At 54.9% G+C, this 26,439-nt stretch overlaps 1 protein-coding gene across 1 annotated transcript in view; it reads left to right on the top strand.

Moving 5' to 3' along the window:
- Positions 1-2,594: 2,594 nt before the first annotated feature.
- The window catches only part of BCAN (brevican), a gene marked incomplete at both ends in the record, with an annotated part of 43,002 nt that continues 19,157 nt past the window's right edge, over positions 2,595-26,439 (top strand). The window contains 9 exon segments of the mRNA XM_083374347.1: positions 2,595-2,951; positions 4,137-4,375; positions 10,347-10,428; positions 12,225-12,485; positions 12,829-12,888; positions 12,890-13,114; positions 13,117-13,268; positions 25,815-25,859; positions 25,861-25,970. Of these exon segments, the coding sequence (XP_083230473.1) occupies positions 2,595-2,951; positions 4,137-4,375; positions 10,347-10,428; positions 12,225-12,485; positions 12,829-12,888; positions 12,890-13,114; positions 13,117-13,268; positions 25,815-25,859; positions 25,861-25,970 (1,531 nt within the window).

Below are 26,439 nucleotides of genomic sequence, written 5' to 3'. Positions count from 1 at the left end.
ATCCAAAAATATATTGACAGATTTGAACAATGGGCCCTAACGCCATGAAATTTAATGTGGAGAAAAGCAAGGTTTTACATCTTGGCAGGAAAAAACAAAGGTACGAGCGGTGGTGGGATTCAAATATGTGAACAACTGGTTCTCTGTGTGGATGCCACTTCCAGAAGTCCATTCTGTTGGCAGGAGGGCAGAGGTCAACCTCTAGGCCCCTTAGTTATGGGGTGCCTCAGGGGTCGGTACTCTCGCCCTTCCTGTTCAACATCTATATGAAGCCACTGGGTGAGATCATCCGTGGTTTCGGGGTGAGGTATCATCAATATGATGATGATACCCAGCTTTTCATCTCCACCCCAAACCAACCCAGCGATGCCCTCGATGTGATGTCCCGTTGCCTGGAAGCGGTACGGATTTGGATGGGGAAGAACAGGCTCCAGCAAAACCCGGCCAAGACTGAGTGGCTTTACGTACCGGCATCTCGACTTGTCCAAGAGGTTCCATCTTTGGTTATGGGAGGAGAGGTGTTACCTCCCATTGATAGGGCGCGCAATTTAGGCGTCCTCCTGGACTCACGACTCAGTTTTGAAGATCATATTGGAGTCGTGGCCAGGGGGGCATTTGCCCAGGTTCACCTGGTGCACCAGTTGCGCCCCTATCTGGACCGAGATGCCCTACGTACGGTCACTCATGTACTCGTTACCTCCTGGATAGATTACTGCAATGCTCTCTACATGGGGCTGCCCTTGAAGACCACCTGGAGGCTCCAGCTGGTGCAGAATGCGGCCGCGTGGGTAGTGATGGGAGCATCCTGATACTCCCATATTACACCCCTCCTGTGTGAGCTGCATTGGTTACCGGTTGTCTTCCGGGTGAGATTTAAGGTTCTGGTACTTACCTTTAAAGCCCTACATGGCCTAGGCCTGGGATATTTGCAGGACCGTCTGCTGCCGGGAACGACTTCCCATCGCCCAGTGTGCTCACACAGAGAGGGCCTCCTCAGGGTGCCGTTGGCTAGACAATGTCTGCTGGCGACCCCCAGGGGGAGGGCCTTCTCTGTGGGAGCGCCAGCCCTGTGGAACCAACTCCCCCTTGAGCTCCGGATGGCCCCGGATCTCCGGTCCTTTCGCCGCAGCCTTAAAACTTTCCTTTTTCATCAGGCTGACCTGGACCGATGACAGGGTTTTTTAAAATGTTTTTTAATTTTTAATTGTTTAGTTTAACTTATTTATTGCGGCTGTTTATTTAATTTCTTTTAACTTTTGTATTGTTGTTTTTATTGTTGTTAGCTGCCCTGAGTCCTTCGGGAGATAGGGCGGCATATAAGTCCCAAAAATAAATAAATAAATAAATAATAAATAAATAAATAAATAAATAAATAAATAAATAAAGGAGAGAGGCAACCTGGAACTAAGAAACTTCCTAACAGTGAGAACAATTAAGCAGTGGAACAGAAGTTGCCACCAGAAGTTGTGGGTGCTCCATCCCTGGAGGTTTTTAAGAAGAGACTGGACATTCCCTTGTGTGCTTGAGGAGGGGGTGGGACTCTAGAAGACCTCCAAGGTCCCTTCCAGCTCTATTCTGACTGACTGACTGACTGATTGATTGAGAGGTGGGGATGATCTTTCCTGGGCAGCACCCGGTGTGAGACACTTCCCCCCCCCACCATCCCCAGCTGAATCATGCACAGCCAAACCAGGCTGCTGTAGCCGCCAGACTGGAAAGACTAAAATGAGGCCTGATCAGAACAAATTAAACAGTGATATATTTCCCGGCCACTGTAGCATTTCAGAGGCCAGTGGAGGAAGAAGCCGGACGTGTGCCTGTCTCTGTGGAAAAACTGCCCTGCAGCGCCCCCTCCCCAGTGATTGCAGGGACTCAGTCCGCCCTCTCGCCATCACTCAGACTGGGAAATGTGGAGGTGGGCCCATTGCCGCCTTCAAGGGGACTCGCCACTTCCTCGGATGCTTGGCCTGAAGTGGCCGCGAGAGCCATCTGCAAGCCCCCCACGCCGGCCTCCCCCCCCCCGTCTCCTGGCTGAGGTCTTTCCTTCCTCTCAGCTGAGCGGGGCCCCTCTTCTCTGAATAAAATTCTGACCCCGGGGGCCAGGGGGAGTTAATCCAGAGTTCCTCTGGTTGTGCTGAGCATGAGTCGGTGTCCTTAGGGCCCAATCCACCCTCTTCTTTGTCTCCAGATCTGGATCTGCAGGATCCAGGCCTCGGCTTCTCTGGAAGGCTCAACAGGAGCAGCTTTGGGCTTAAAGCTCTGCTCCGGAGAGTCACCACCCGGCTGGGGCCAAATTCCATCTGGCTTCCTAAGATGCATCATCCCCTCCCTGAAGAAGGGTGTAGTACCTGCTGGGGGAAGCAGGGAGAGGGCCGCCAGCCCTTTGCTCCCTGCCTGGGGACGTGTCTGGAGGGCCCGTCCCGACCTTTCTCCCCCATCTGAGGGGCAGCTGATAAGAAAGTCCAAAGAGTTCAAGACTGCGAGACGGCACTCCCCCTGCCCCTCCCCCACTCCCCCAATGAATCATGCAAGAAAGGGGGAAGAAAAGGCTCGGGCTGAGCAGAGCAACTTGACTCTTGCAACGGGCAAACCCCATGACCAAGCACACGGCCTTTCGGAGGGCCTGCTCACTGCGGGCGCTCAAGTCCCCGGGGCTCCTGGATCAGGTCCCTGGAAGCTTGTATGGCTGCCTGGAGGACGCCCCTCTCCCCTGGGAAGCCGAGGAGCCCCCTTGGAGGGTGGAGGGCAACCTGGGCCCCGGCCAGGAAGGGGCTTCCCAGGAAGCAGCCAGGAAGAAGGGCAGCTGCGGACGCCGAGCCCTGAGCCTGAAGGGGCGGGACAGGAAGGACGAAGAGGCCACCCCGGCAGGTGAAGCCAGTGACGGGCAGCTGCTGCTCGGGCAGGCTCACGGCAGAGCCCAAGCCAGCAACAGGGTGAAGCAGTGCCAAAAGGTAAGGGCAGGAGGGTCCAGCCATTTGGGGGGAGGGCAGGTTGCTGCCACGAGGACAGCCTGTCCTCCCCGGCACAAGGCTGAGTTCCCAGGAGAACCTCACCCCACCTGCTGGAAAGCCAGTAAGCCCGTCCACCATTGGCTTGCTGGATGAGCAGACGAGGGGAGGCAGAACCAAAGAATCCGCAGCAGCCCAGGGGCTTCCTGGCTTGCGCCTCGGAGCAGCCAGGCAACAGCAAGGAATGAGACCCTCTCCCTTCTGCCCCCCAGAGACGCAGGAGGGCTCCCCACTTTGCACGAGTTCCAATCTTCCCTGGAACTGATCACTTTAAGAGAGGGTCCCCATCCTTCACACCTTAGTTTTGTGGCCTCTCTTTGTGCACGTGTGGAGCTGCTGGAGCTGCTAAAGCTGGTTTTTGGCTTATCAGGCTGCCATTCTGACAAGCAAGGGACACACACACACACACACACACACACCTGTTATCCTGCTGTGCTCTTCCCAACAGAGCATGCAAGCCATGGCTTCAAGGATGGCCTGGTCACTGATCTGCTTGGGCACAATTCCCCCGCCCCCTTTCCTCTGATTTTTCCTCCCGTCCATCTGGGCCAGCCGAGCGTGTGACGCTTGGTAGCAACTTCTCCCCTCCCGGGGAGGGAGGCAGAGGCCAGCCGCAGAGGAGGTGCCTTCCTTCTCCCATTCATCGCTGTCTTGACTGTTGGATTTTACAGCCCCAGCACCGCTCAGCCAAGGCAGTTCCTGAAAGGCCCCCAGAGGCCTCCCTGGGGTTCACCAGGGACCCCTGCCTCTGCCCTTGTTTCCCACCCTCTTCAGTCTCTGGGGACAAGGACCCACATAGTTTTCTGCATCTAAGCCGGACCTGGGTCAAACCCACTTCCCCCACTCCGGGCTGGGGAGAAGAGGCCCCCGTTGCTATCCTCCTATTTGGGTCCAAATAATTGCTCCATGTGGACAACACACACACATACACAACAGTGGGAGGGAGCCCGGGATGCTCTGGTCCCAGAGCCTTCCTGGGCCAAGGCGAGGGGCAGGAGAAATCTCAGGGGTTGTGCCTAACTCTGCTTGCCTCCAGCAGGTCAATCGTGCCCTCCAGAGGGGCTGGCAGGGCTTCCTCGCCAACATGCACAGACTGCCACTGATGCGCTTGGCCTCCCTGCCCACCAGCAGACGGTGACAAGCCGGTTTCTGCAGGCAGCCCACAGCAGGAGCAGAGCAGACCCCAGACCCTCCCTGGAGCTGCCGGACAGTCCGCCCACAAATGGCCCCAGCGAGGAGGGAGCCCAGCTTCTTGCACCGGGAGGACTTTCCTGTCGGAGTGAAGAACAACCGCTGCCTGCCTTCTCTGGTGGGAGCTGCTCCAACCTTCTCCCGTCCCCGGACGGGAGAGGAAGGCAGCCCAGAAGGCAAGCAGACTCAAGACACTCATGTGCAGCCTGGTTTGTGGACCCAGGTTCTCACCTGTTGATAAGCCAGGATTGGGCAGCCACATGGACAACCCAGCTCAAGCAGGCTTGTGAAGAGCAACGTCCTGTTTCTTCTGCAGAGTCCTCCTCATACTGATCTCCCTCACCACCACCTGCCCACCTCTTTGGCACTTGGCCAGCTGCAGGCATCTTGGCCAGATCCTCAGGGGTGTCCAGGACTTGGTCTTGGGATGTGTGATGTTGAGGGGAAAAGAGAAGGGCACGAGGGACTTCTGCCCTTCAGGCAGCATCATCAATAAAAGAAAGATTTGCTCCGCATTCTAGAATTGCAGAGACCATGGAAAGCCCTCCCTCCTTGGAGGAGGAGGAGGTCTTCAAAGCACGGTGCCCACAGAGGTGCCCACTAGTCTGTCCCTCTCGTCTTCGGCAGAGATCTTGGTCCTGGCATTTCTCACAAGACCAGAGAGTGTCCAAGCTGGCTGAGCTCATTGGGGTTCAGTGCGAGCAGAACCCCATCCCGGGGCAGCCAGTTGGGTGGAGGGTCCTTTCACACTGACTGATTCTGGATCTAGGGTGTTATGTGAAGGTGGTCTGTGCCTTGCAACCAAGGTTACTGGCCTGGCTGCGACCTGAGGTAGCCAAAATGCAGCTGCTGTCCACAGGCCATCTCAGCGTCTTCACGATTTATCTACCCTGCCCGAGGAAGGACAAATATAAACCAATGCAATTTAAAAAGCAGGATACTGCACATGGGGGCCAAACCAGCCTGCCCCCCACCCAAGACCAGTTGCCAAAGAGGACAAGAGAGGGAGCCAAGGCCACTCTTGCCAAGCACTCCTGCCAAAGAGCTCTGAGTTCTGCAGGTTCTGCCCTGCTGAAATGCCACCAGGCTCCGCTGGGTTGAGCACTGCCAGGAAAGATGCCAAAGGCGGGAGGGTGAATCTGGGCCAAGCGCTGGACCCACCTGGAAGCAAGCGAGGGAGCCCAGGCTAGACCAGCAGCACAGACGGAGGACTCACCACCACCACCCCAGCAGACTTGGCCCTGAATTTAGCGCAGTTCACCTTCACACAGAAATCTGCTAAAAATGTACTGAGGACAAAAGGGCACCCATAGATAAAGCATATGGCAGCATAAAGGTTAATCAAGGCACCGAAGCTGATCCCTTCACAGGGGCCAACAGATGAAAGGAGGAAAGCGGAACGGAACAAAAATGGCCACAGACACCTCTTGGCGGCTGGGGGGGTTAGAGGTCCCTTGGGGAGGCACCCTGGGATGCAGAGACCCTTCAGGGGGGCAGCTAGATAGAGATCTTATGGCAAAGTCCAAGTGCGCTGGAATGGCAGGATGATTCCTTCCCACAGATCCCCCTGTGCAATCATTTTAAAGCTTCACAAGGAGGGCCAACAAGGGCCTCTCACTGCAATTCCCATCGTATATCCAGGCGCTTCAGGTACCCTTTGAGCCCCGAGGCTTCCCTGTTCTGCAGTGGCTATAATTGGGAAACTGCCACGCCCGGAAAGCAGCCCGTTTTGTGAAATGGCCTCTGGATGCCATTTCAAATCCTGGCTGCAAGCCTCCAAAACCGCCGGTGCCACCCCTGAGCTGGCTGAACTGGCAGGGAGGCCCGGAATGCAGGCACAGAGGCCGCCAACTTGCTTCCCCTTCTCTCTCCCCCCCCAATAAAATGCACATTGCACAGAGCGGTTCAGAGCTCTGCCAGGCAGAATCGAGTCCCGGCTGATGCCTCCAATTCCAGGAAGAGTCATCATCCCAGCTGTGGGAGGGGGGGGAGGACACTGGTTGCCATGTTTTGGGGGGGCATATGGAGGATCAGGATTGGGAGAGAAATGTGCCCACGGCTGCTAGTGTGACGGGGGGGGCTCTGGAGGTGGGCTATTGACTGCTGCTCCCCTCTCCCAGCAAGAGAAGCAGGATCAACGAAAGGGGGGGGGACAAAAGGGGGAGAGGCTACCCTGGCCACACCTTTTGCAGGGTGGGAATATCCTGTGTAACCCAAGAGGCCTCCCCACCCTCCAGTCCGACCCGACCGCATTGTGGCCAAGACGAAACAGGGACCCCCAGACAGCCAAATTTCCAGGGCCCCCCTCATTCCAGGGAGGGGTCTGAGAGGTCCTAGAGGCACGTCCTCTGGGGGGGGTGTTTCCTGTGACTGCTGCTCTCAGACCCCCCCCCCTTTCCAGAGAAGATGGATAACTGGGAATGTTCCTGGCTGGGTCAGCTGACCCATAGTCATCCTTAGTGTGACCCCACCAGGACAGCCCCCCCACACTGGCAGATGGAGGATCTAGGAGCCAATGGGAATCCTGGAACCCAGAGCAGGACCCCCTTCCTGAAGGTAGCCTGTCCTTTCCAGGGTCTGAAGCAATCCTTGAGCAGAAGGAGGGTGGAGGGGAAATTTTCTTAGCTTCTGGAGCCCCCCAGCTTTGCTGCCTGCTCAAGACAGCCATGGTGACTGCAGGAGTCAGGATGAGTCCCCGTCACAGCCCAAGTTGACCAACCAAGTGCAGTGGCAGAGGTGCGCAGACTTTTGCACGTGGGGCACGCCTGTCATGCTTGAGCCCAGAGGTTGCACTTCTGGCTTGATTTGAGGCATCGTCATTCGCTCAGCGCAGCGGTCCAGAGGCCAGCTGGCCGGCCATCCGCAGTGGCCGCTCCTGTGGTTTTGGTGTTCCTTGCTGAGTCTGCACCTCCAGGCCTTTCACTCTCCTGTACGAATGATCTCATGTGCGGAAGCCTAAGCCAGCCTGGGGATGTCTTGGGAGGCCTCCAGGTTGCCATGGAGAGCCAGGATAGAAACTGGGTTTGTTGGTCTGGGGAGGAAGAGGAGGAGGATGCCACGTCCACACCAGCCTCTTTACAATGAGTGCATCGCTCCAAACCACAAAGCCAAGAAACTCAGAATTTCCAACTTTAAACAATATTCTTTAGTCACAAGGAAGGATAATGCTTGTACGATGCTTTTGTTGTTTAGAATCATAGGGCTCAGGATCCAACCCCATGTCCTGAACAGAGATCCTCAGACCACTTCAGATTGAGGGCTGTGTGTCCTTTGCTTGCAGCCTTCTTGGATGGAGCCACCATCATGCCAGGAGGGAGGCTGCCCTCCCTCCCTCCCTCCTCCTCCTCCTCCTCCATAGACAGGAAACCTCTCCTTTCAAGGCCTTACAAAGCAGCAGCAGGCAAAGGGACAGGAGGTGGAACCACACTGGGAAGAGTCCCAGGGAACTTCAGACCCACCTGAGGCTGGAGGAGGAAGGCAAAAAGGCCTGCAAGAGAGGGCTTTGGAGTCTCTCCCCAGCAGGAGGAAGCCCAGGGCACTGGGGAAATCCCCCTTTGTCCTTCCCAGCTTGGAGACCCTGAATTCTATTCCTGCCTGAGGCCCAAAGCCAGCTGGTGACCTTGGGCCGGTCCCCCTCTCACAGCCCTGGGAAGGAGGCAATGACAAGCCACCAAGGAATTTCAGGGACCTGTCTGGCTGGTGGCCAGGAGTCAACATGAAGTGCATGAAGGCACACAAAGGCACATGCATGCACACAAACCAGACACAAAAGGCAAGGATTTGGCAAAGAGATGAACTCTTTTATCCAAAAGACTCAAGGGGGAGGGGAGACTGCAGCGTCAGTGCAATGAGCAGACCCTTCTGATAAACCCCCAGGCTCCCTCTGGGGGGGATGAATCCCGCTTATTGCTCTGGTCCCCAAACTCCCCGGCTCCTGCCTGCTCCTGCACTGGGTTGCGCAGCTGCCTGTCCTCAGAAGTGCTGACTGGGGGGGGGGGGCAAGCAAGCAAGCCGTGGCTGCACGTGCAATTCTCATGCGCTCCTCTGGAGGAGCGGAGGGTCAAGCCGGCATCAGCAGAGCTCCTTTTGCTCAGCCTCCATCAGCTTCGCCGTCCCCAAGACAGGGCTAAAGCTCCGTTCAGTCCAGACCCCTGGCCAAGCACAGTGGGGACCGAGAACCGCTTTCAGCCCCCGCCCCCCCCCCCGCTGCAGTTGGGAGCACTTGGAGCAGCTATAAAATGGCTGAGGGGGGGCATCCTTCTCAACAGCCTAGACCCTTCCTCCTTTTGGAAGACCTGAAGGCCGCAGGGGTGAAGCAATAACCGAGGCATCCTGACAGGAAGCTGTCACCATTGCTCAGAAGCAAAGTGCATGTTTTCCATTTAGGACTCTGGGCTGTGAGGGGCAGCGAACTTTTCCCCAAATTGGCTGCCTTTGGGCTCCATTGTAAGTGGAAACACAAGTCGGAGGAGGAGGGCACAGTAGGGTAATGAGCTGCAGCTGCTCCTCCAGTGAGCAGAGAGCCTGGCTCCTTCTCCCAGATGGAAAGATCTGGGCACTAATGGGAAAACGGCCAAGCCCTGCTGTGGCTTTGGGGCCGTGCCTGCCTCTGGGGTGTGGCTTCTGCCTTCTCCCTTCTTCGGAGGGTTGCAAAGCCAGCCTTCATCCCCTGCTCTCCTTTCTTTGCCCCCCTTCGCATCAACTCCAAACGGGCACCTCCTTCTGAGGGGTACGGAGACTCAGCCAGTCTGCCCCGGAGAATTCTTCCAAGGCTGTGGAGGGGGGGGTCCTCTGCAGGTCTCAGGGCTTTGCCCAAGGAACCAAAAAGGGTCTCTCCACCCTCAGGAACTCCGGGTGCCAGCAGAAGAGCCACGGCTATCGCTCCTTTGGATCAGCTGCTATTGTTCCAATTGCTCTGGAAATGAAACTAGGTCCTGCAAAGCTCTAGCAATCAAGCCAGGTTAAGTCCCCTAGACTTCAACCATTTCACCCGTGTTTGAATGTCCTTAGTCCCAAAAATGCCTTCTGAAGGCCTTTCAACTGGGAGGGGGGGGCGTAAGGCTGTGCACACCAAAACACTCTTGCCCCCCCCCCAGTGATTTCAATAGCTGAAGTGCCCCATTCACACCAATAGATAGTACTCCTGGAAATCCTCCCCACCAGCTCAAAACTGGACAGTGGTCCATGCTCTCACTAACTTTGGGGATGGCCCCTCCCCAGTAGGCTGTAATGAGTGCCCATCCGCCATCCAGTTCCTGTGCCAAGTTGGCTGGAAGTCACTACCCAGGCTGGGAGCCCTTGTGCCCACCTGGGCGCTGCTGGTGGTCTGAAGCAGCAGCGGGGAAGGGCCCTTGTGGTAGAGGCAGTCTCATAGGCCATGATCTTCCCACCTATGGAGAAGTTAGTCTTCTGAACCCTCAGCTCTCTTTTCTGAGCAGATGCACATTCCTGGATCAGTCTCATCTGAAACCGGATGGCAGTGGCATCACGGGTTGGGGGTCAAAAAAGGCAAGGTGGAGACAGAGAACAGCCATCATTGTCAACACGAGTGCAAGAGAGGCAGGACCTTCGTTCCGCCATCTTGCTTTTTTTACCCCTCCCCCAAACGCTCTTTGGTCTGGCAATCCAGGTGCAAGCGGATCAAACTGTCCTTGGAGATCCCAGGCTCAAGATTATATAAACTTTTCCTATAGAGTTGTATTTAAAAAGTTTCCATGTTTGTTATTTCTCACATGAGAGATATCAAGATTTAAAACGTAAGGGGAACGCTGACATTCCTGAACTCCGGGAGCTAATTGGTGAAACCAGTTGAGCCCTGAGATCTGAAAGAGGCCCTGTCCTTCTGAGGAAAACTAATTCTTAACCAAAGTTACTTGGATCTTCTGACTCCCCACCGAAGCATCGAAGGAGCCAGAGGCCCAGCCCTGTCCTGCTGCCGCTGCCGGAGAAGCCTTCCAGGCGAGTTTCTGGAGTTGCACAATCTTGGAAAGGAAGTCTTAGGAAGACATAAAATTAGCCACATAAGCCTGGCTTCATTAACAGTTCTGAGTGTGGTCAGGAAGATGGGAATGCCTGTTGAGGCTGGCTTCTCTTGAACGTTCCTCTCAAAATCTCAGTCTGAGGGTCTTTTTGCTCGTTTCTGGTCAGGAGGAACAGGAGTAAAACATCCATAAGAGATGTCCACATCCCAAGCCAGGCTGAGGTCCTGATCCCCTGTGGCATCATTGATGTCAGGCACCGTCCATTACACACACACACACACACACACACACACACGACTGCTCAATGTTCTCACCGAACAAAGAGTCTTTCCATTCTAGCTCCCAAATGGGGTTCCCGGTGTGTGTGGTTCAGCTCTCCCTGGCCAGGAATGGCTGGGCCCCTCACTGGGGGCTCCTTCTGCAAGCACCCCAAGCAAGCTCTCTGCTCCTTTGGGGGGAGTATAAGCCCATTTAAACAAGCAGCTCCCCAGTTTGTGGCCTCCAGGGAAAGACATCCTCAGGCTTCAGCTCCTAATCCAACCCATCCCTCCATGCAGACACAGCCTCCCTCATTCAGAAGCAGAGCTGGCACCATTCCAGGCAAGATAGTCCCATTCCTTCCTGGGAACTGGTCATTGAGGGGGGGCGGGGTGTGTGTGTGAGGGGGGGAGCTTTTGGACATACTCCTCTAAGCTCATCCCTTGAAGAAAGAGGGGCCTCTTTCTCCTCACCCCCAGACTGAGAAGGCCGTTAGTCGATGCTGTTGAAAGCTGCTGAGAGACCCAGCACAATCAACCCGTCACTTCCTTCTGCCTCTTCCAGCAGGAGCTCATTTAAAAGGGGCAAACAAGGCTGGATCAGTTTCCAGACCAGGCCTAAAGGATATTTCTGAGACCGCGGCAGGATTTCTTTCAGACTGGGTCTCTCTTTGCCTCTATAAAGACCTGGGGGGCTTTGCTACAAAGAGGTGCATCTACAGTCATTCCCCCTTGGCTAAGCTGAATGAGCCGAGATACCTGGTTCTGTAGCCCAGAGAGCGGTCAGGTTCCCATTCGTGCCCTCAGGCCAGGGACACCGAAAGCTAGGCCAGAGAACTGGACCAGATGATGCTCTGGGCGCTTGGCATGGGCACAAGCGGAGTGCAAGTTGGCATGAAGAGGCCAGGTGCCCTACAGAGTAACACTGAGAGGGCCAAAACAGGATGTCCAAATGGCTGAAAAGCTTTGCTGGACTCTCTGTGTACCCTTCTGTGCTCCAGTGAGTGTCCGGTCAGAGTAAAACTTCACTTCTGCTCTGTTTCTGCTGCTTTTGTTGTTTGGAACTCTTCAGTAAAATTCAAGATGCTGCATTGGAAGCCATCAGCTATTTTCAAATAAGATGATGGAAGCTGACTAAATTGATCCAGAAGCAGAAGCCAAGTCAGAACATTGTGGGTCTCTCTCCCTCCCCACCTTTCTCCTCCATGGGGGGGGGGTTGTCTGCCTCTTTTCTGAGTTATTTGAATGCGAAGGTTTTATGGGTTGAAAGTTACTACCAGCCCATCTCAGGAGCCCCACCCCCATCTTCCGGAGGGAAGTCAAGGGAGAAGAGAAAAGAGGGCAGAGCTGTCTGTATATTCCTTTTCAAAGGCTCACGCGTGTGTGTCCTGTTCTTCCTTTCTCCACCCAGGCCCTCCGGGGCGGACTTGGCCCCTCAAGGTCCACGAAGGGGGTGGGAAGGAGTGGGCTCTCTTCCTCGTGGCTTCCTCGTGGCTCTCTTCCCCATCGTCAAGTTGGCAGAAGGGGCCGCGCCCGGTCCGTATGGGATGAATTAAGGAAGGGTTTTGGATGTCCTGCTTTGGGGGGAGGAGGAGGAGGAGGAGGAGGACCCATTGCGCCCACTCGTGTCGTATGTGGAGGGAGCGGAGGAGGTGGCGGCTTTTGATAGATGACCGGGCCCCGATCCACGAGACGTGCGGCCGCTTCCAAGAAGGGAGGAGGGAAGAGCTGCTCCTGCCCCCCACCCCGGTGGCCCACGGGGGGGCTCCCTGCCCACTTGGGATCAGCTGCCAGGGACGGGCGAGCCAGCCAGAGACGCGGGAAGGAAGTTGTCCCTCCGCTCTCAGAGGGTGAAAGCGCTCTTGAGCCATCAGCCTCCGGGCGCCCCAGAGCCCACCTTTGGCAGAGGCTTCCGCCCGCCAGAAGGGAAAGGCTCCGAAACCATCCGGGGCGGGAGGGGCAAGCGCGGCTCAGCAGCCCGCTCGGTGGCGGCCGCGTCGTCCTCCGCGTCTGCCGGGAGAAGCAGAGGGGGACGCTACGCGAACCAGGCAAGAGCAATTGCCCCGGCGGGGGGGAGGGGGTGACGCGAGAATAGTAAGCCTGCAGTGGGAAGAGGCTCCAGGCGGCCGCAAGAACCACCCGGCCTCCTCCGCCCCTCCCGGTCCCCTTTCGCCTTCCCCACAAAATGCTCATTCACTGGCGCTCCGGGTTCCAGGAGCGCAGAATTTGGCCCTGGATCCTGATGCGGCCGTGAACGGAATCAAAACGCGGGGGGGGGAATGTCCACGATCGGAGCAACCGAGCAACGTTCCCTAGGAAGACGATCCCCTCTCCCCGCTTGGCCGCGCGCCCAGCTGTTTCTGCCCCTCCTTGACCGGCATCCGTGTGCAGCAGCTGGACCCTCCAGAACCGCCGGACACCCAGGAGGACCTCGGACCCGGTCCCTGGACTCCCCTTGGATTGCTTCCAGGCGCTCCTCCCTGGTTGGCTGCCTTTCCACCGGCGCCCCTCCGTGCGGCGGCTTTCGACCTGCCCTCCCCGCCGCACCCCTGACTTGAACCGGGTCCGCAGCGGGGCGAGCGGGGGCGGGGGGCGCCGCACTCCGGCACCTGCGATCCGGCGCAGCCCAGCAGACGGGGCGCGGGGCGCGGGGGCGGGACGAGGAGAGGAGGGGCGGAGCGGAGCGGGGCGCGCTGCCCCCCCCCCGGCCGTCCCGCCGCTCCTCCTGCCCGGCCGGGCTTCCAGCGCCGCAGTTCTGCACCGCAGTGGCCACCGCAGCGCCAGGGCCGCTCTCCCGGGGACGCGCGGGCTGCTTCTTCGCGCCCAGGCCGGTGAGTTCCGAACGCGCGCGCTTCTCCGCGCCCAGCGGGGCTCGCTTCGGGAAGGCGGCGGGGCTCACTCGGGCCCGGCTGAACGGCAGGTCGGGCTGCCCCAGGTGCGGAGCGTCTTCCGCGTGTCCGCCTGGACCGAGGCGGGGAGATGGCGGGGGGGGGCTGTCCGAGCTGCCCGGCCGCGGCGGGTTTGAAGGCTGAGGTCCGGGCTGCAGGGGGTGACCCGGGAGGGCGTTGGGATTCTTGGGGAGCAGCTGAAGTCCGGGGGACCCTCTCCGCTCCCTTCCCTTCTGGCCTCGGGAGCCCGAGAAGGAAAGAGGGAAACGCGCCGGCGTCGAATTCTTCGGGAAACGTCCGAGCAGGGCGGGACTGCCGGCTTTTACTTCCCGAGGCCAGGAGTAAGATATCCAAAGTTAGTCTGCCTCTGAAGATGGAGGCTCTCTTTGCTACCGGGCATTCAAAAGTTCTCCAATAAAACAAAGTATCAATTTAAGAATTGATACTTTAAAATTCAAGTTCCTCTCCACTAATCTATCAAGAAAGCGGGGAGGGGAATCATGTCCTTCCCCTTCATTAAAGAGGCAAAGGTTTCCAATTGTCCAGCATTCTTTGTGGCAAGCACATTTTTTCATTTTCTTGAGAAATTTCGAAACGCCCTGCCCCAAGAACCTGGCGGTTTCTGCAGTGGTTTACTGGTGGGTTTTTCATTTTAGGAAGGGATTTGGTCCTACAAGCAATCTCTACCTCCCCTTCTGGTTTTTTATTTTGTTTGTAAAGAAAATATCCTATTGGCTGCAAATATTGCGAGCCATCCTGAGCCAGGGAGAACAGGGTCACTGCTGGGTTTCTGAACTAGAGGATCCCATAGATCTCTTCAAATAGGTCTCCCCACGCCCTGTGCTTGCATTGGGAGCATCACAACCAGTCCAGGGCTTCACCAGAGTGTAGCTCTCCAGCCCCGGGGAAGGACCAGGAGTGGGAAGCAGCTCCAGAGAAACACCTAAGTTTCCTGTGGAAATCACGCCCTGGGCTTCAGGAATGCTGTAACTGAATTAGACCTGCTTTGCCTCTCTACGAAATGGAATTTAAACTGTTTCTTGTGTAGATGAATGAAACAGAAATGAAGAAATGAAGATTAGCATTGCTGTAGACCATCCCAAAACACCAGTTCAGCCAGCTTCATGAAAACTTGGTGGGTTCCTCTCTTCGGTAACTTCTCCACAGACACCCACATTGGCCCCATCCTCCCCTTCCTGACTGGGAAGTTCTTTGGGCCTTGGCCTCAGTTTCCCCCTCAACTCACTGGGGGCAAGTGTGCAGTGCCAACCCTGGCCATATGCTGCCTGGACCGGTGGCTTGCTCTGGCCAACTATCTGCCTGTGGAAGGGGGCAGCTGAGGAATGGCATCTCGGGTAGCATGGCTGGTGGCGATATTTTAGTTTGGTAATCAAGTAGCTGCATCAGAAAAGTAATATTCATCAAGTTGCTTCTTACATCAGCTATGAACAGAAAAAGCGCTGCTGGTGTTTAGTGCCAGACTCATTGGTGTGCTCTGCCCAAGGAGCACGAGAGGCCATGAAGTTATCTTGGCACCCTCTTTTCCCGTGCCACTCCCAGCGGTGCTAAAAAGGAACCTGGGGCCAGTTTGTGGCCATGGAGCTGCCAGCTCTTCCCATTAGAGACAAATTGAGCTGGGTTTCTCTTTTGTGGGGGGGGAGGCAGAGTGGGGGCTATCCTAATCCTAGTCCTCTCTCTTCCTTTCTTTTGTTGATCTCTGTGTTTATTTGGCAAGTAATTTTGGGGGTGCCCCACGTAGGCACTTCCACACCCACTTTCTCTGCCAAGACTATTTTCCCAGGCTTGCGGGGAGGGGCAGCTCTGCACTGTGTCCCAGGGAGATGCTGTCTGCAGTTCTTCCTAAGAGCAGCCTCTGTCGCTGCCGGATGTGTTTTCCAGCACTTATTGTAGACCTTCTCACACTTTGCGTGAAGTTTTTCTTTCCCATGGGCCTGATCCCTTTCAGAAGGAGGAGGATGCTGCTCGCTGCCTCCAGCAGTAACAGGGAGGGAGAGCCTCTGCCAGGGCCCTCCACTGCTGAGCTCCTTGGAGAGGTGGAGAGCAGGCAGGGCCCTTTGTAGCAGAAGAAGCCGGCAGACAGCTGTGCAGCAGCCCGCCCCCACCCCCAAGGAACCCTGCCAGCCCTCTGGTGAGAGTGCAGTGATGTTGCTCTTGTAGGCCGGCCAAGGACTTTCTGCAGGGGGTGGGGATGTGGCTGCTGGCAGGAAGGAGCCCTCTTCACAAAGGGCTGCTTCTCACCCCCCTCCCAGGGGACTTTCAGTCCCCAAATTCTTTCAAGCAGGCCAAGCAGCCTCTCTGCTGCTGTTGCCTGGAAATAACTCATTATGGTCCCCCCACCCCCCCACCCCGAGTTCAGTGGCATCAGAGATGCTGGGAAGATGTTTTCTTTTGAAGGCTGCTAAGCTTGTAAGCCGCCCTGAGTCTTCGGAGAAGGGCGGGATATAAATGGAATTTTAAAAAAAATTACCTGCTGGAGCAGATTAGAACCTACAGGATCTGAGGCAGTCTACCTCTGAAGTTGGAATCACCAAGCGCAAAAGGAGGGAAAGCCACCCAAGGCCAACTGGGATCCTTGCTGTAGAACCTCATGATTCAGGGGCAAGTGGAAACATTATGGAGAATTCTCTACGCCTCTTCCCTGGGCTATTGGATTGAATAGTACTGCTAGTTTTCCATACCTCCGTATTCTATTCCACTTTAGGCTAAAATTGTGGCCAGATTTTATGGGGATGACCTTCTTGGGGTTCTGGCTGAATCTCCCCTCCCCTCCCCCCAGAGCCACTGGGGCACATAGCAAGTCCTATCTGGGAAAGGCTTCCTGATCTACAAAAAGATGTTGAGACCTTGGGAAATGTTCAGAGAAGAGCAACTAGGATGATCCAAGGCCTGGAGACTGAAACATACCAACTATGGGACTTGGGTTTGGCTAGTCTAAAGAAAAGAAGAAATAGGGGAGACGTGATAGCAGTCTTCCAGTATTTGAGGGGCTGCCACAAAGAAGAGGGGGTCAAGTTCTTCTCCAAAGCACCAAAAGACAGGATGAGAAACAACGGTTGGAAGCTGATCAAAGAGAGAAGCAACCTGGAATTAAGGAGAAACTTCCTGACAGTGAAGACAATTAAACAGTGGAACAGCTTGCCACCAGGAATCGTGGGTGCTCCATCACTGGAGATTTTTAAGAAGAGGCTAGACAGTCACTTGTCTGAGATGGTATAGGTTCTCCTGCTTCAGCAGGGCGGGGAGCTGGACTAGACGACCTCCAAGGTCCCTTGCAGCTCTATTCTATTCAGTCTCCTGCCCCAAGTTGGTGGCAGCTGCTGATGCCTGATTTTGATTCTGATCCCTGCAAATTCTTTGGTATCTCCTGGGTTTAAGGAACTGTAAACTGTGGGGGAACTCCCAAACTGGTCCATTTTGCACCAAGCAACTTTCAAACAGGTCCCAGCAACTTCTGAGGATGAGAAGATATTCCAGGCTAACCCCAAACCGTGGTGTATTTGGGGAGTGCACACTCCCCCTCTTGAGTCCATGGCCAAGCTGCTCCATTAATGCCCCAAGAAAGGGGGCCCAACCTGTACCCACAGGCTGCTGCCCAAAGCTCCATCAACATTCCAGTGAGAGCAGCAGCAGCAGAGTGGCAGGTGGCAGAAAAAGAGGGAGGGGTCTGCATTCAGCCGAAGGGCTTCCCAGAGACTTGAAAAGATCCTGGGCAATGCTCCAGTGTTCCTGGCTGCTGGCCTGGAGTGGCCCGTTGGGCGCCGTGAATGGACTGTCTTCAAATGCTTCTACATTTGGTGGATGCAAGAAGAAGAAATACAGGGAATGCATACCAACAAGGGATGGGGGGGGGGACAGAGATTTTCCCACCAGAAAACAGGATGCCCCTTGTATACAGCCCCCCACCCAGAGATCACCCACCTCCACTTTCTCTGAGCCTGGGTCATCTGTGCCTGTTTCTGAAGAGCAGCCAGTTCTCCCTCCCCCCTCCCCTGCCGCATTCTGCCTGGCTCAGGTCAGACCCAAAGATTTACAGTCCCCGCTGCTTCCTCTTCCCCCGAATAGGGTTCGTGATCCACAGGCTTTTCACACCAAGGAGCAGCTCCGGGTTTTTTTTCCAGCTGCCAGAAGGTGGCCTCAGGCAGCTGGTTTCTGGGACTGTTCCCCACCCCTCGATTTGGGGCTCTTTAATCTCCACGTTGGTCTCTGCCACTCCATTGTGAAGTGCTCTTCAGAAAGCGTGTGAGTTCTGTGCAGTGGGCAGTGCGGGTGGGCACCTTCTGTGGCATCTAGGTGAATCTTTCCATTAGTCACCAATCATCCGAGCTCCCACTGATGCCACTGGATGCGGCTCTTGTTATTTTCCATTTGACCACAGAACTTGGTACCCGCAAAAGAGAAGAAATGTCAGATGAGACACAGCTTGCTCTCCCTCCCTCCCTCCCTCCCTCTCTCCCTCTCCCTCTCCCTCTCTCTCTCTCTCTCTCTCTCTCTCTCTCTCTCTCTCTCTCTCTCAGAAGTTCAGTGTCCTCTTCACTACCTTGCAGCTGATGTGGATGCAGCTGCTGAGCTCTTCTTTTCTTTGTCCTTCTTAATTATCTCTCTCCTCTTAATTGCTTCTTCTCCTTTCTGTGCTCAATATTTTTAAGCCAAAACAGGAAACCTCCCTTTCCTTACCTTCTGAAACCTGCCATGAGGCTGTATGGAGCACACATACCTGGAAACTGACATTATTATGTAAACAACGTGAAGTCACAGCCGCCAGTTCTTTAGCTGGTGTTGGCCATCAAATGCATTAGGTTCTTCCCAAGAACCTGGGATGTTGTACTGTATTGACTAGTATGTAAGCGGATCCAAGCAATTATTATTAGCATTATAATTAAAGTTATTCAGTTGGTCTCCATCAACAGAGAGAGAGAGAGAGAGAGAGAGAGAAAGAATTGCACCAGGGGAAGAGGTTGGGGAGAATACTATTGCTTAGTATGTGAGTAATCAAATTTATGGGATGAGATGCTTACATCCGCTAGTGACTAGGCCTTTGTCATGCTTGATCTTGTTTCTGAAGCAACATTGTGGCTTTAGTATTTATAGAATTTCATAGATAGATAGATAGATAGATAGATAGATAGATAGATAGATAGATAGATAGATATTGGAATTAAATATGCAGAATAAATTGTGGGACTTCTGAAGCTTTCCACAAAACCTACCTGTCTGTTCTGAGCAGACACACACAGGTGAGCAATCAGAGTTGCTTGGGGTAGCTGAGGGCAGGAGATGGCACGTACAGTCCTGGCCAACCCTAGGGTCCCTAGCTTGCCTAGATGGACTTTGTACTCAAAGGTCCAGAGGAGTGAGCCAAAATGTAATTCAAGCCACAGTCCCTGGGTCCAAGCAGCCAGATTACAAAGGAGCAGAATTTTCACAAGAAGACGATGAATAGATCAGCAGAGCACTTTTGGGCCACTGAGTCTCTAGCTTGACTGGAGGGCAGAGCAGAGGGAAACAAACATTCATTTCCTGTGATTTCACAGGTGCTACTGGCAAGGCAAGTGGTAGCCCTTCAAGAGCAAGGGAGGGCCTCTGGAGAAGTTCCTCCAAAGATGAGGAGGGCCTTCAAAACTTGCTTTGGCTATCACTCCTTGCATTTCACAAGTTCACTTAGAGTTAGACCCTCTCCTGCCAGCATGCCTTTGGCCTTGGTTGATTCATAGTGAGGTAAATCCTTGTGTTGGTTTGGTTGCAGTTATATTGATTCAGTGGCTTTATCCATCTGATTGGGGCAATCTAGGAACATTGTCCATAAATGGAGAAGTAAACACCACAGCCTTTTAGGGTCCCAAAAGGGTCTTTTCTTTAAATGACTTTGCATTTGCAGCTGCCAGGGAGTTTTCACTAGAAATCAAAGACTGTAATGGCCAAAGATGCTTTGAAGATCATCTACTGCAGACATGTCAAACACAAGGCCCGGGGGCCAGATCCGGCCCGTGAAGTGGTTTCATGTGGCCCATGAAGCCATCCTGGAAACAGTGAGGGAACGGCCCCCACTGCCTTGGCCCTGGCCCAGAGACCCTCCTTCTGCCAGAGACCCCCAGATCTGTCCCACTCCTGCCCGGGCCCCCATAGGCACCCTTGATGCAAACGATGTAGAGCTGGCCATACACACTTTAGGCACGCCCACCCAGTAGGCCACACCCACCCAGAAGGCCACACCCACCCGGCCCCCTGAGGGCAACCGCAATGCTGATGCAGCCCTCAATGAAATTGAGTTTGACACCCCTGATCTACTGCAACTTTCTGCTCAAGGCTGGCATTTGCCACAGCAGCAGTCCCCACCTCGGTTTGGGGACCTCTGGCGAAACAGGCAGGGCAGCCATCTTCATTTTGTAGATAGGCCAAAGGGGTCAACTGGCCAAGGCAACCTGAGAGGAGAGGTGGGATTGGGAGCACCACCCAGCTGCTTTGCAAAGGCCACAGCAGGCCTTTAGGAAGGGGACTGAACAAAGAGCTGCCCGGCTCAAATGTCCTTGAGGACTACCATATGTAATTACAGGGCATAGAGCTGATGGTGCCCCCTACCCCAAAGGTTGCAGTAGGAAAAAATGCCAAAGAAAAACAGAAAAGACCCCAAGGCCACAACCACGCCAGTATAAGCTTGACTAAAACTGGGGGATGCTGGAAAAACTTCCTTACACCACTCCTGATCGCTGGGTGGGAGGGCAGTGGTTTTTCTGCCTTGTCCCTAACTTTAGTCCTGCCTCTTCCTCCTCCCTGGCCAGCCACCAGCGCTGCAGCTGCCATGGGGGGGCGTGAGGGGTGCTCCTTCCTGCCCTTTGACAGGTCACCTTTGTCAGCTGAGCAACCAACTCTTGCAAGAGAAAGGATCCCTCTGGGAGAAGCGTAGGAAGACTGTATATCACACCGGATCCCGGTGCAAGGCTGGGGAATATCCCAAGTGGCACCTTAGGCCAACTTAAGTTGCCTCAGAGAACCTGGAGATGGTATATACAGCGCAGCTGAACTCCAGCAAGAAAAAAGCTAACGACAATTATTCGCTGGTGTCCCAGAGCACGGGAGAATTTCAGCTGAGCGTTAGGGAAAAAACTCAAGAGCGCAGCTGGCCATGGAGCCACGGACTCCAAGATTCCCTTCAAGGAATGTTTTCGGTTGGGGGGGGGTTGGCGAGGCTGTCTTCCGGCCTTACTCATTTTACTACTGCTGATTACTTTCCCGGCCGATCCGGGCCTTTTTCCACATTTGCTCTTAATGCACATAATGGTAGCACTGGGTGCGTGCGTGCGGTTGTGTGTGTGTGTGTGAGAGAGAGAGAGAGAGAGAGATTGAGAGAGAGATTGAGAGAGAGAGAGAGAGAGCGAACAAGCAGGACTCCGGCAACGTCTCCAGAAAAGGCTGCGGGCAAAAGCTTTGACAGACGCGGCAGGTGCAAAACGTCTCCATCGCGCCCGAGACGGAGACCCAGGCTGGAGCTGCCAGCCTCCCTCTCAGGGGCCGCGCTGGAGGGCTGCTGGGGATCAGGGCCGGTCGGGGCCGAAGGGCGCCAAGCCCCGCTTTTCCCTCTCAAGGCGCCCAGTCGCCGCCTAGAAGACCCCGGGAGCGGTCCGGCTCCTCCCCTCTTTTTCCCGCTAGAGCGAAGGCTTAACGTTCCGACTCAGGAAAGGCTTTTCTCGCCGCGGCCGGAATCGACCGCTTCGCCAAACTCCGTGGTGGGCAAAACCGTTGGGGACGAAAAGGCTGGGCGGCCCTTGGACCCAGAGGGGCCGGGCGGGGCTCGCGACCGCCGCTCTCGGGCTCCGCGCACCACCGCAAAGCCGGGACCGGCAGCAGAGCTTCGGCTTCTGTTCACCCGCGGAAAGGCCGGCCTGCCGGAGGGAGACGTCGAGCCCGCAGGGCTCGGCCCCCGGCCGCTCTCCCCAAGGCCGCTTGAAGGCTGGGCGCGGCCGGCAGCAGAGCCCTTCCCGGAGCCAGCGCGTCCTCTCGGGACGCCCTCCGTCTGGCCTCTCCGCTCCTGGCGCGCCCCCGGGGCCTGACTGGGACCCCCGCGCGATGCCCCGATGCTCGTGGGCGCCCGGCCTCTCGTGGGCGGGGATCGACCCCGCGCGCCTCCCCAGGGGAGCTGAAGACCCGGCCCGCGGCGGCCACCCCGAGAAGTTGGAGGGGACACGAACGTGGCCGGTCAGAACAGCAAAGGCCGGGCGGTCGCTCGAGTCCGCGGGATGGCTGCCCGCGCGGGCCGGGCCGGTTGGCTTCGCTGCCTCTGATGGCCAAAGCCTCGCCCTCCCCCGTCTCGCTGCCCGGCAGAAGAAACGCGCTCCGTAAGTGGCAAAGGCAGCACTGGGAGGAGCCGGACAAAGGCGCGTCGATACATTCTGGAAGAGGCGGCTAAATGAGGCGAGGTGTCGCCGGGAAAGAAGGGCGGGCAAATGCCTTGCATCTTGGCCGCTGCCGCCTGGCGCCCCCTCAGAGCCCGGGCCCGGTGCCACGCACAGCCAAGGGGACGCCTGAGGAGGCACTTAGGGCAGCTTTCCAAGCCCCCCCCCCCAGATGCCTCCTGCTGAGCAGGCGTCCTGTGGCAGAACCCGCGTCCAGGAGGTCCCTAGCATAGGACGAGAGCGCTGGCAGCGACCTAACAGGTGATCAGCTCCAAGGCCCCCAGGCTGCGGGATCCGCCCCGCCCACTGGACGACCTCTCAGCCTGTTTGAAGGAGGCCTTCCTGCGGAGCCTCCCCTGACTGACAGCTGTCGAGAAGTTCTTCCTCTTTTTTGACTCCTTCCTTTCATCCCATTTGCCTGGAAGAGTTTAAGGCTCCTGCCCTGAGCAGGAGGGCTGGACTAAAAGCCTCCTGGGCCCCTTCCAGCCATACTCTCTCCTCTGTTCCTGCACCCTTAACGTTTCATTGCATTGTCTAGTCTTCCCCCTCTGGGGCAAGCAAGAAGTCGGAACCCACACCTTGTTTATCCAGTGTGTTGTAGACACTGCTGTGTATTCCTGAAGTGAACCATCGTTTCCATTGTGAAGAAATTCAGTATGATTTCCTGTAAAATCCAATCGATTATTTGAATCCACAATGAAAGGTGTCATTGTTCTTTTTCACATCCAAAGCAGAAACGAGTCTTCCAGAGGACAAAAAGCTTTTTCCACATTGAGAAAGGCCACCGCTGCTCTTCTTCACTCACGGTATGTCCGGTTATCGTTCACAGGTCTCTTTGGATCAAAGCCCACCTGATCCGCATTTTATATTTGCCAGGAGCTCGTTTTTTCTCCCTGCCAAAGTACCTGTAAAAAGTTTATAACCAATTATTCAATAAAAAGCTAGGTCTCTCTTGCTCTGGACCGGCTGGAGCCTCCCCTTCGTAATACATGAGAGATGCGAAGCCCTCTTGCAGCGTAGCTCACCCGTCCCTTTCAAACCAAACCCGGGAGAAGGAGGGGGGGAGGGAGAGGGGGAGCGAGCGAGAGAAGCACTGGTTCCCAGTCGCTGGTTCCTTTATATCTCCTTACAAGGGCTGGGGAGATGTTTTATTTTGCGATAAAAGGCGGAGGACGGGTGGCGTTAAGCGAGTCTTTTTCTCCCTGGCAGAGCCCAACAAGCTTCCTCTATATGCTGTACTTCAGGGGTCTTCACACTTGGCCCTTTTATGACGTGAACTTCAACTTTAAATAAATAAAATAAACATTTATTGTCAAAGTACAACATGTGTACATTGAGATTAGCTGAGCCTCCCCCCCTGCTCTCTTCCCCCAACACACAGTGACAACAAACCCTCCATCCCACCACACCATGTGAACCAACTACACCACACACCGGCCTCCCAAGTCAATTTTGCATAAGTTCACAGAGATTATATCCCATTTAAAAGCCTAACAGCCCACGGATAAAAGCTGTTTTTCAGCCTGTTGGTACGGCTGGCTATACTCCTATATCTCCTACCGGATGGTAGGAGAGTAAAGAGATACCGTCCAGGGTGTGAGTCATCCCTGAGAATCTTCCTCACTCTTCCAAGGCAACAAGCCCTGGCGTGGTCATCCAGTGGTGTCAGGGGACAGCCCACAATGTCTTGTGCTGTGCTCACCACCCTCTGTAATACTTTCCTGTCCGCGGCTGTCAGACCAGCATACCAAACCACAATACCATACGAGAGGACGCTCTCTATAGTAGACCGCTAAAAGAGGGTCATTAGCCGTTGTTCTACCCTGTTCTTCCGCAAGACCCTAAGAAAGTGAAGCCTCTGTTGGGCCTTTCTAGCCACCTGAGTTGTGTTAACTTTCCAGGTCAGATCTTCACAGAGGTAGACTCCCAGAAATTTAAAGGAGGGAACTCTCTCTACACAGTCCTCCCGATGTAAAGTGGGGCAGGTTCCTCCTTTTTTCTCTGGAAGTCTAACACCATCTCTTTCGTCTTGCCAATGTTTAGGTGCAAGTTGTTGTTACTACACCATATGGATAGTTTTTGTACCTCCGCCCTATATGCTGTCTCATCCCCACCTGTAATAAGACCCACCACAGTTGTATCATCTGCGAACTTGATTATCACAGTGGATGGGTCAGATGATACACAATCATAAGTGTATAAAGAGTACATGTAGGGGCTAAGCACACAGCCCTGTGGCGTGCTGGTGCAAAGCTTCAGGGGGGTGGACAAAGCAGACCCGACCCTCACTGTTTGTAACCGATCCCTAAGAAAGTCTTGAATCCAATCGCAGATGGCGGGGGAGAATTTCAAGTCAGTCAGCTTCTCAATGAGAATGCTCGGCAAAATGGTGTTGAAAGCCGAGCTGTAGTCAACAAAAAGCATCCTGACGTAACTTCCACGCTTCTCGAGATGACTTGCTACAGAGTGTAAAGCAGTAGCTATGGCATCATCTGTCGACCTATTTCCCCTGTAGGCAAATTGATGTTTATCAAAGTCCAGTGGGAGGCATGTCCTAAGATGTTGGAGAACCAATCTTTCAAAGCATTTCATGACTACAGACGTTAATGCAATAGGTCTGTAGTCATTCAGGCACTCAACTGCAGTTTTCTTGGGGTCCGGGACAATGGTAGCTGCTTTCAAGCACAATGGTACACATGCCGTTTGCAAGGAGATGTTAAAAATCCTTGTCAGGACCCCTGCTAATTGGTCGGCACAATTTATTTATTTTATTTTAATTTCAATCTCATTTATATCCCGCCCTTCTCCGAAGACTCAGGGCGGCTTACAATTTAAGCACAAACCAATGTGCTTAGCAATAGCCTTCATTCTATGTATACGCCTGCTTATTAGGGCTTTCATACACCCCCCAAGCGGCATTATTACAAAGTCAGCTTATTGCCCCCAACAATCTGGGTCCTCATTTTACCTACCTGGGAAGGATGGAAGGCTGAGTCAACCTTGAGCCTGGTGGGATGTGAACCTGCAATAATTGCAGCAGCTGGTGTTACTTAAGGAGGCATCAGCCCACTGCTCCACCAAGGCTCTATTCCTGACCACTATCCCCAGCACCCCATCTGGGCCTGCGGCTTTGCTGGGATTCACAGCCTTCAATACAGCTCTCACTTGGTGTTCACACAGGGTGAGTGGCTGAGAGTCAGAAGGCCGGCCAGCAGAGGCTACGGGGTCTGGTCTTTTAACCTCGTAGCGGGCGAAGAAGATATTCAGCTCCTCAGTTAACGAGGCATCGGTGTTTGCCATGCTCCTCGTGCTGCCCTTATAGTTGGCCCTTTTATGACTTGTGGACTTCAACTCCCAGCGTGCTTGGCTGAGGAATTCTGGGAGTTGAAGTCATAAAAGGGCCAAGTTTGAAGAGCCCTACTATACGTACTATCGCGGTGACATTTACAACGGTTTCTTCCTCAATGCCTGTTCCGTCTGAATTCTTCCCGCTGGGATTTCTTCTACTTTTTTCTACTCCATTAAAGGCCAGCAGGTGGTGCTCTCGCACCTTTTCCATATTGTGCTTTCCACGAGCTTCTTAACGCGCTTCTCCTCCCGTCTCCTTCGTGGTGGCAAATGTTACGCTTTGCGCTTTGCGCTGCGTAATTAAAGGTCCTGTGTGAACCCGTGTGAGTGTGTGTGTGTGTGTGTGTGAGAGAGAGAGAGAATGCTGTTGCACTGTGTCTTCTGTCTTTCGCACGCACACACAGCCCCCAAAAGCGAGATAAGCTGGAGGCGCTTTGGGCCGAGACCGCAACGTGGCCGGAATGGGTCCACTTTGAAAACATCCTTTTCCGGAGGTCCGGGATGGGGATGAGAGGTAGGAAGTTTTCCCAAGTTCGAAATCAGTCCCCAGCTGATTAGTTTGCTATTTCGGGGGAGGGGTGTCGTCCAGGTCTTTATGAGTAACAGTCAGGTGCAGAAAAGACCCAGGTCCTTGTCTAACTCCCAAACAACCATCATTACAGCATTTTGGCATCTTTGACATTCAGACAAATAGTCCAGTTATGTGGATGTTCCCTCTTTTTCTTTTTTCTAGTGAACTTGAGAGAAGACCACTGCTGAGGCTTTCCCTTCCTGCCTCCCCCCCCAAGCAGGACCAGGATGGCCCACTGCCGAGACTTCTTGCTCTGCGCTGCCTTGGCCCAACTGGCGTCTCTGGGGGCCTCCCTCTACCTTGGCAGGGAAAGCACAGGTAACACAGCCCTGATGCATGGTGGGGCGGAAGCGGTGGCTGGGCGGGGTGGGCCAAGTGCTCCTCTCTGTCTCTAGAGGCGGGGGGGGGCTCACAGAAGGCAGGTGTAGCAGTCAGACCAAGAGGGTTCAGCCTTTTGCACTTCTGATAAAAGGGGGAGGTGGGCAATGGCCGCCAATGACTTCCATGTGGCCCCCGGGCCTCTTTTTGCCTCTCTGGAGCTCTTCCAGATTATGCCAATGAAAATGGATGGAACGGTTAAAATATAACATTGTCTCTCTCCCAAAACTGGTGGAGCGGGGCGAAAGCCCTAATAAACTTGCAGACTGAGGCAATGACTGACAGTCGCATCTCCCGAGGGCCAACGGCTGCATCCTGGCTCTGGATGGCCTCATCCAGAGCCAGGATGCAGCCGTTGGCCCTCGGGAGATGGGGAGATGCGACTGTCAGTCATTGCCTCAGTCTGCAA

This window comes from Vipera ursinii, assembly GCF_947247035.1.
Source record: "Vipera ursinii genome assembly, chromosome: 15".
Lineage (NCBI taxonomy): Eukaryota > Metazoa > Chordata > Lepidosauria > Squamata > Viperidae > Vipera > Vipera ursinii.
Note: the sequence above shows the minus strand (reverse complement) of the source record. Positions and strands in the feature narration are given on the sequence as shown.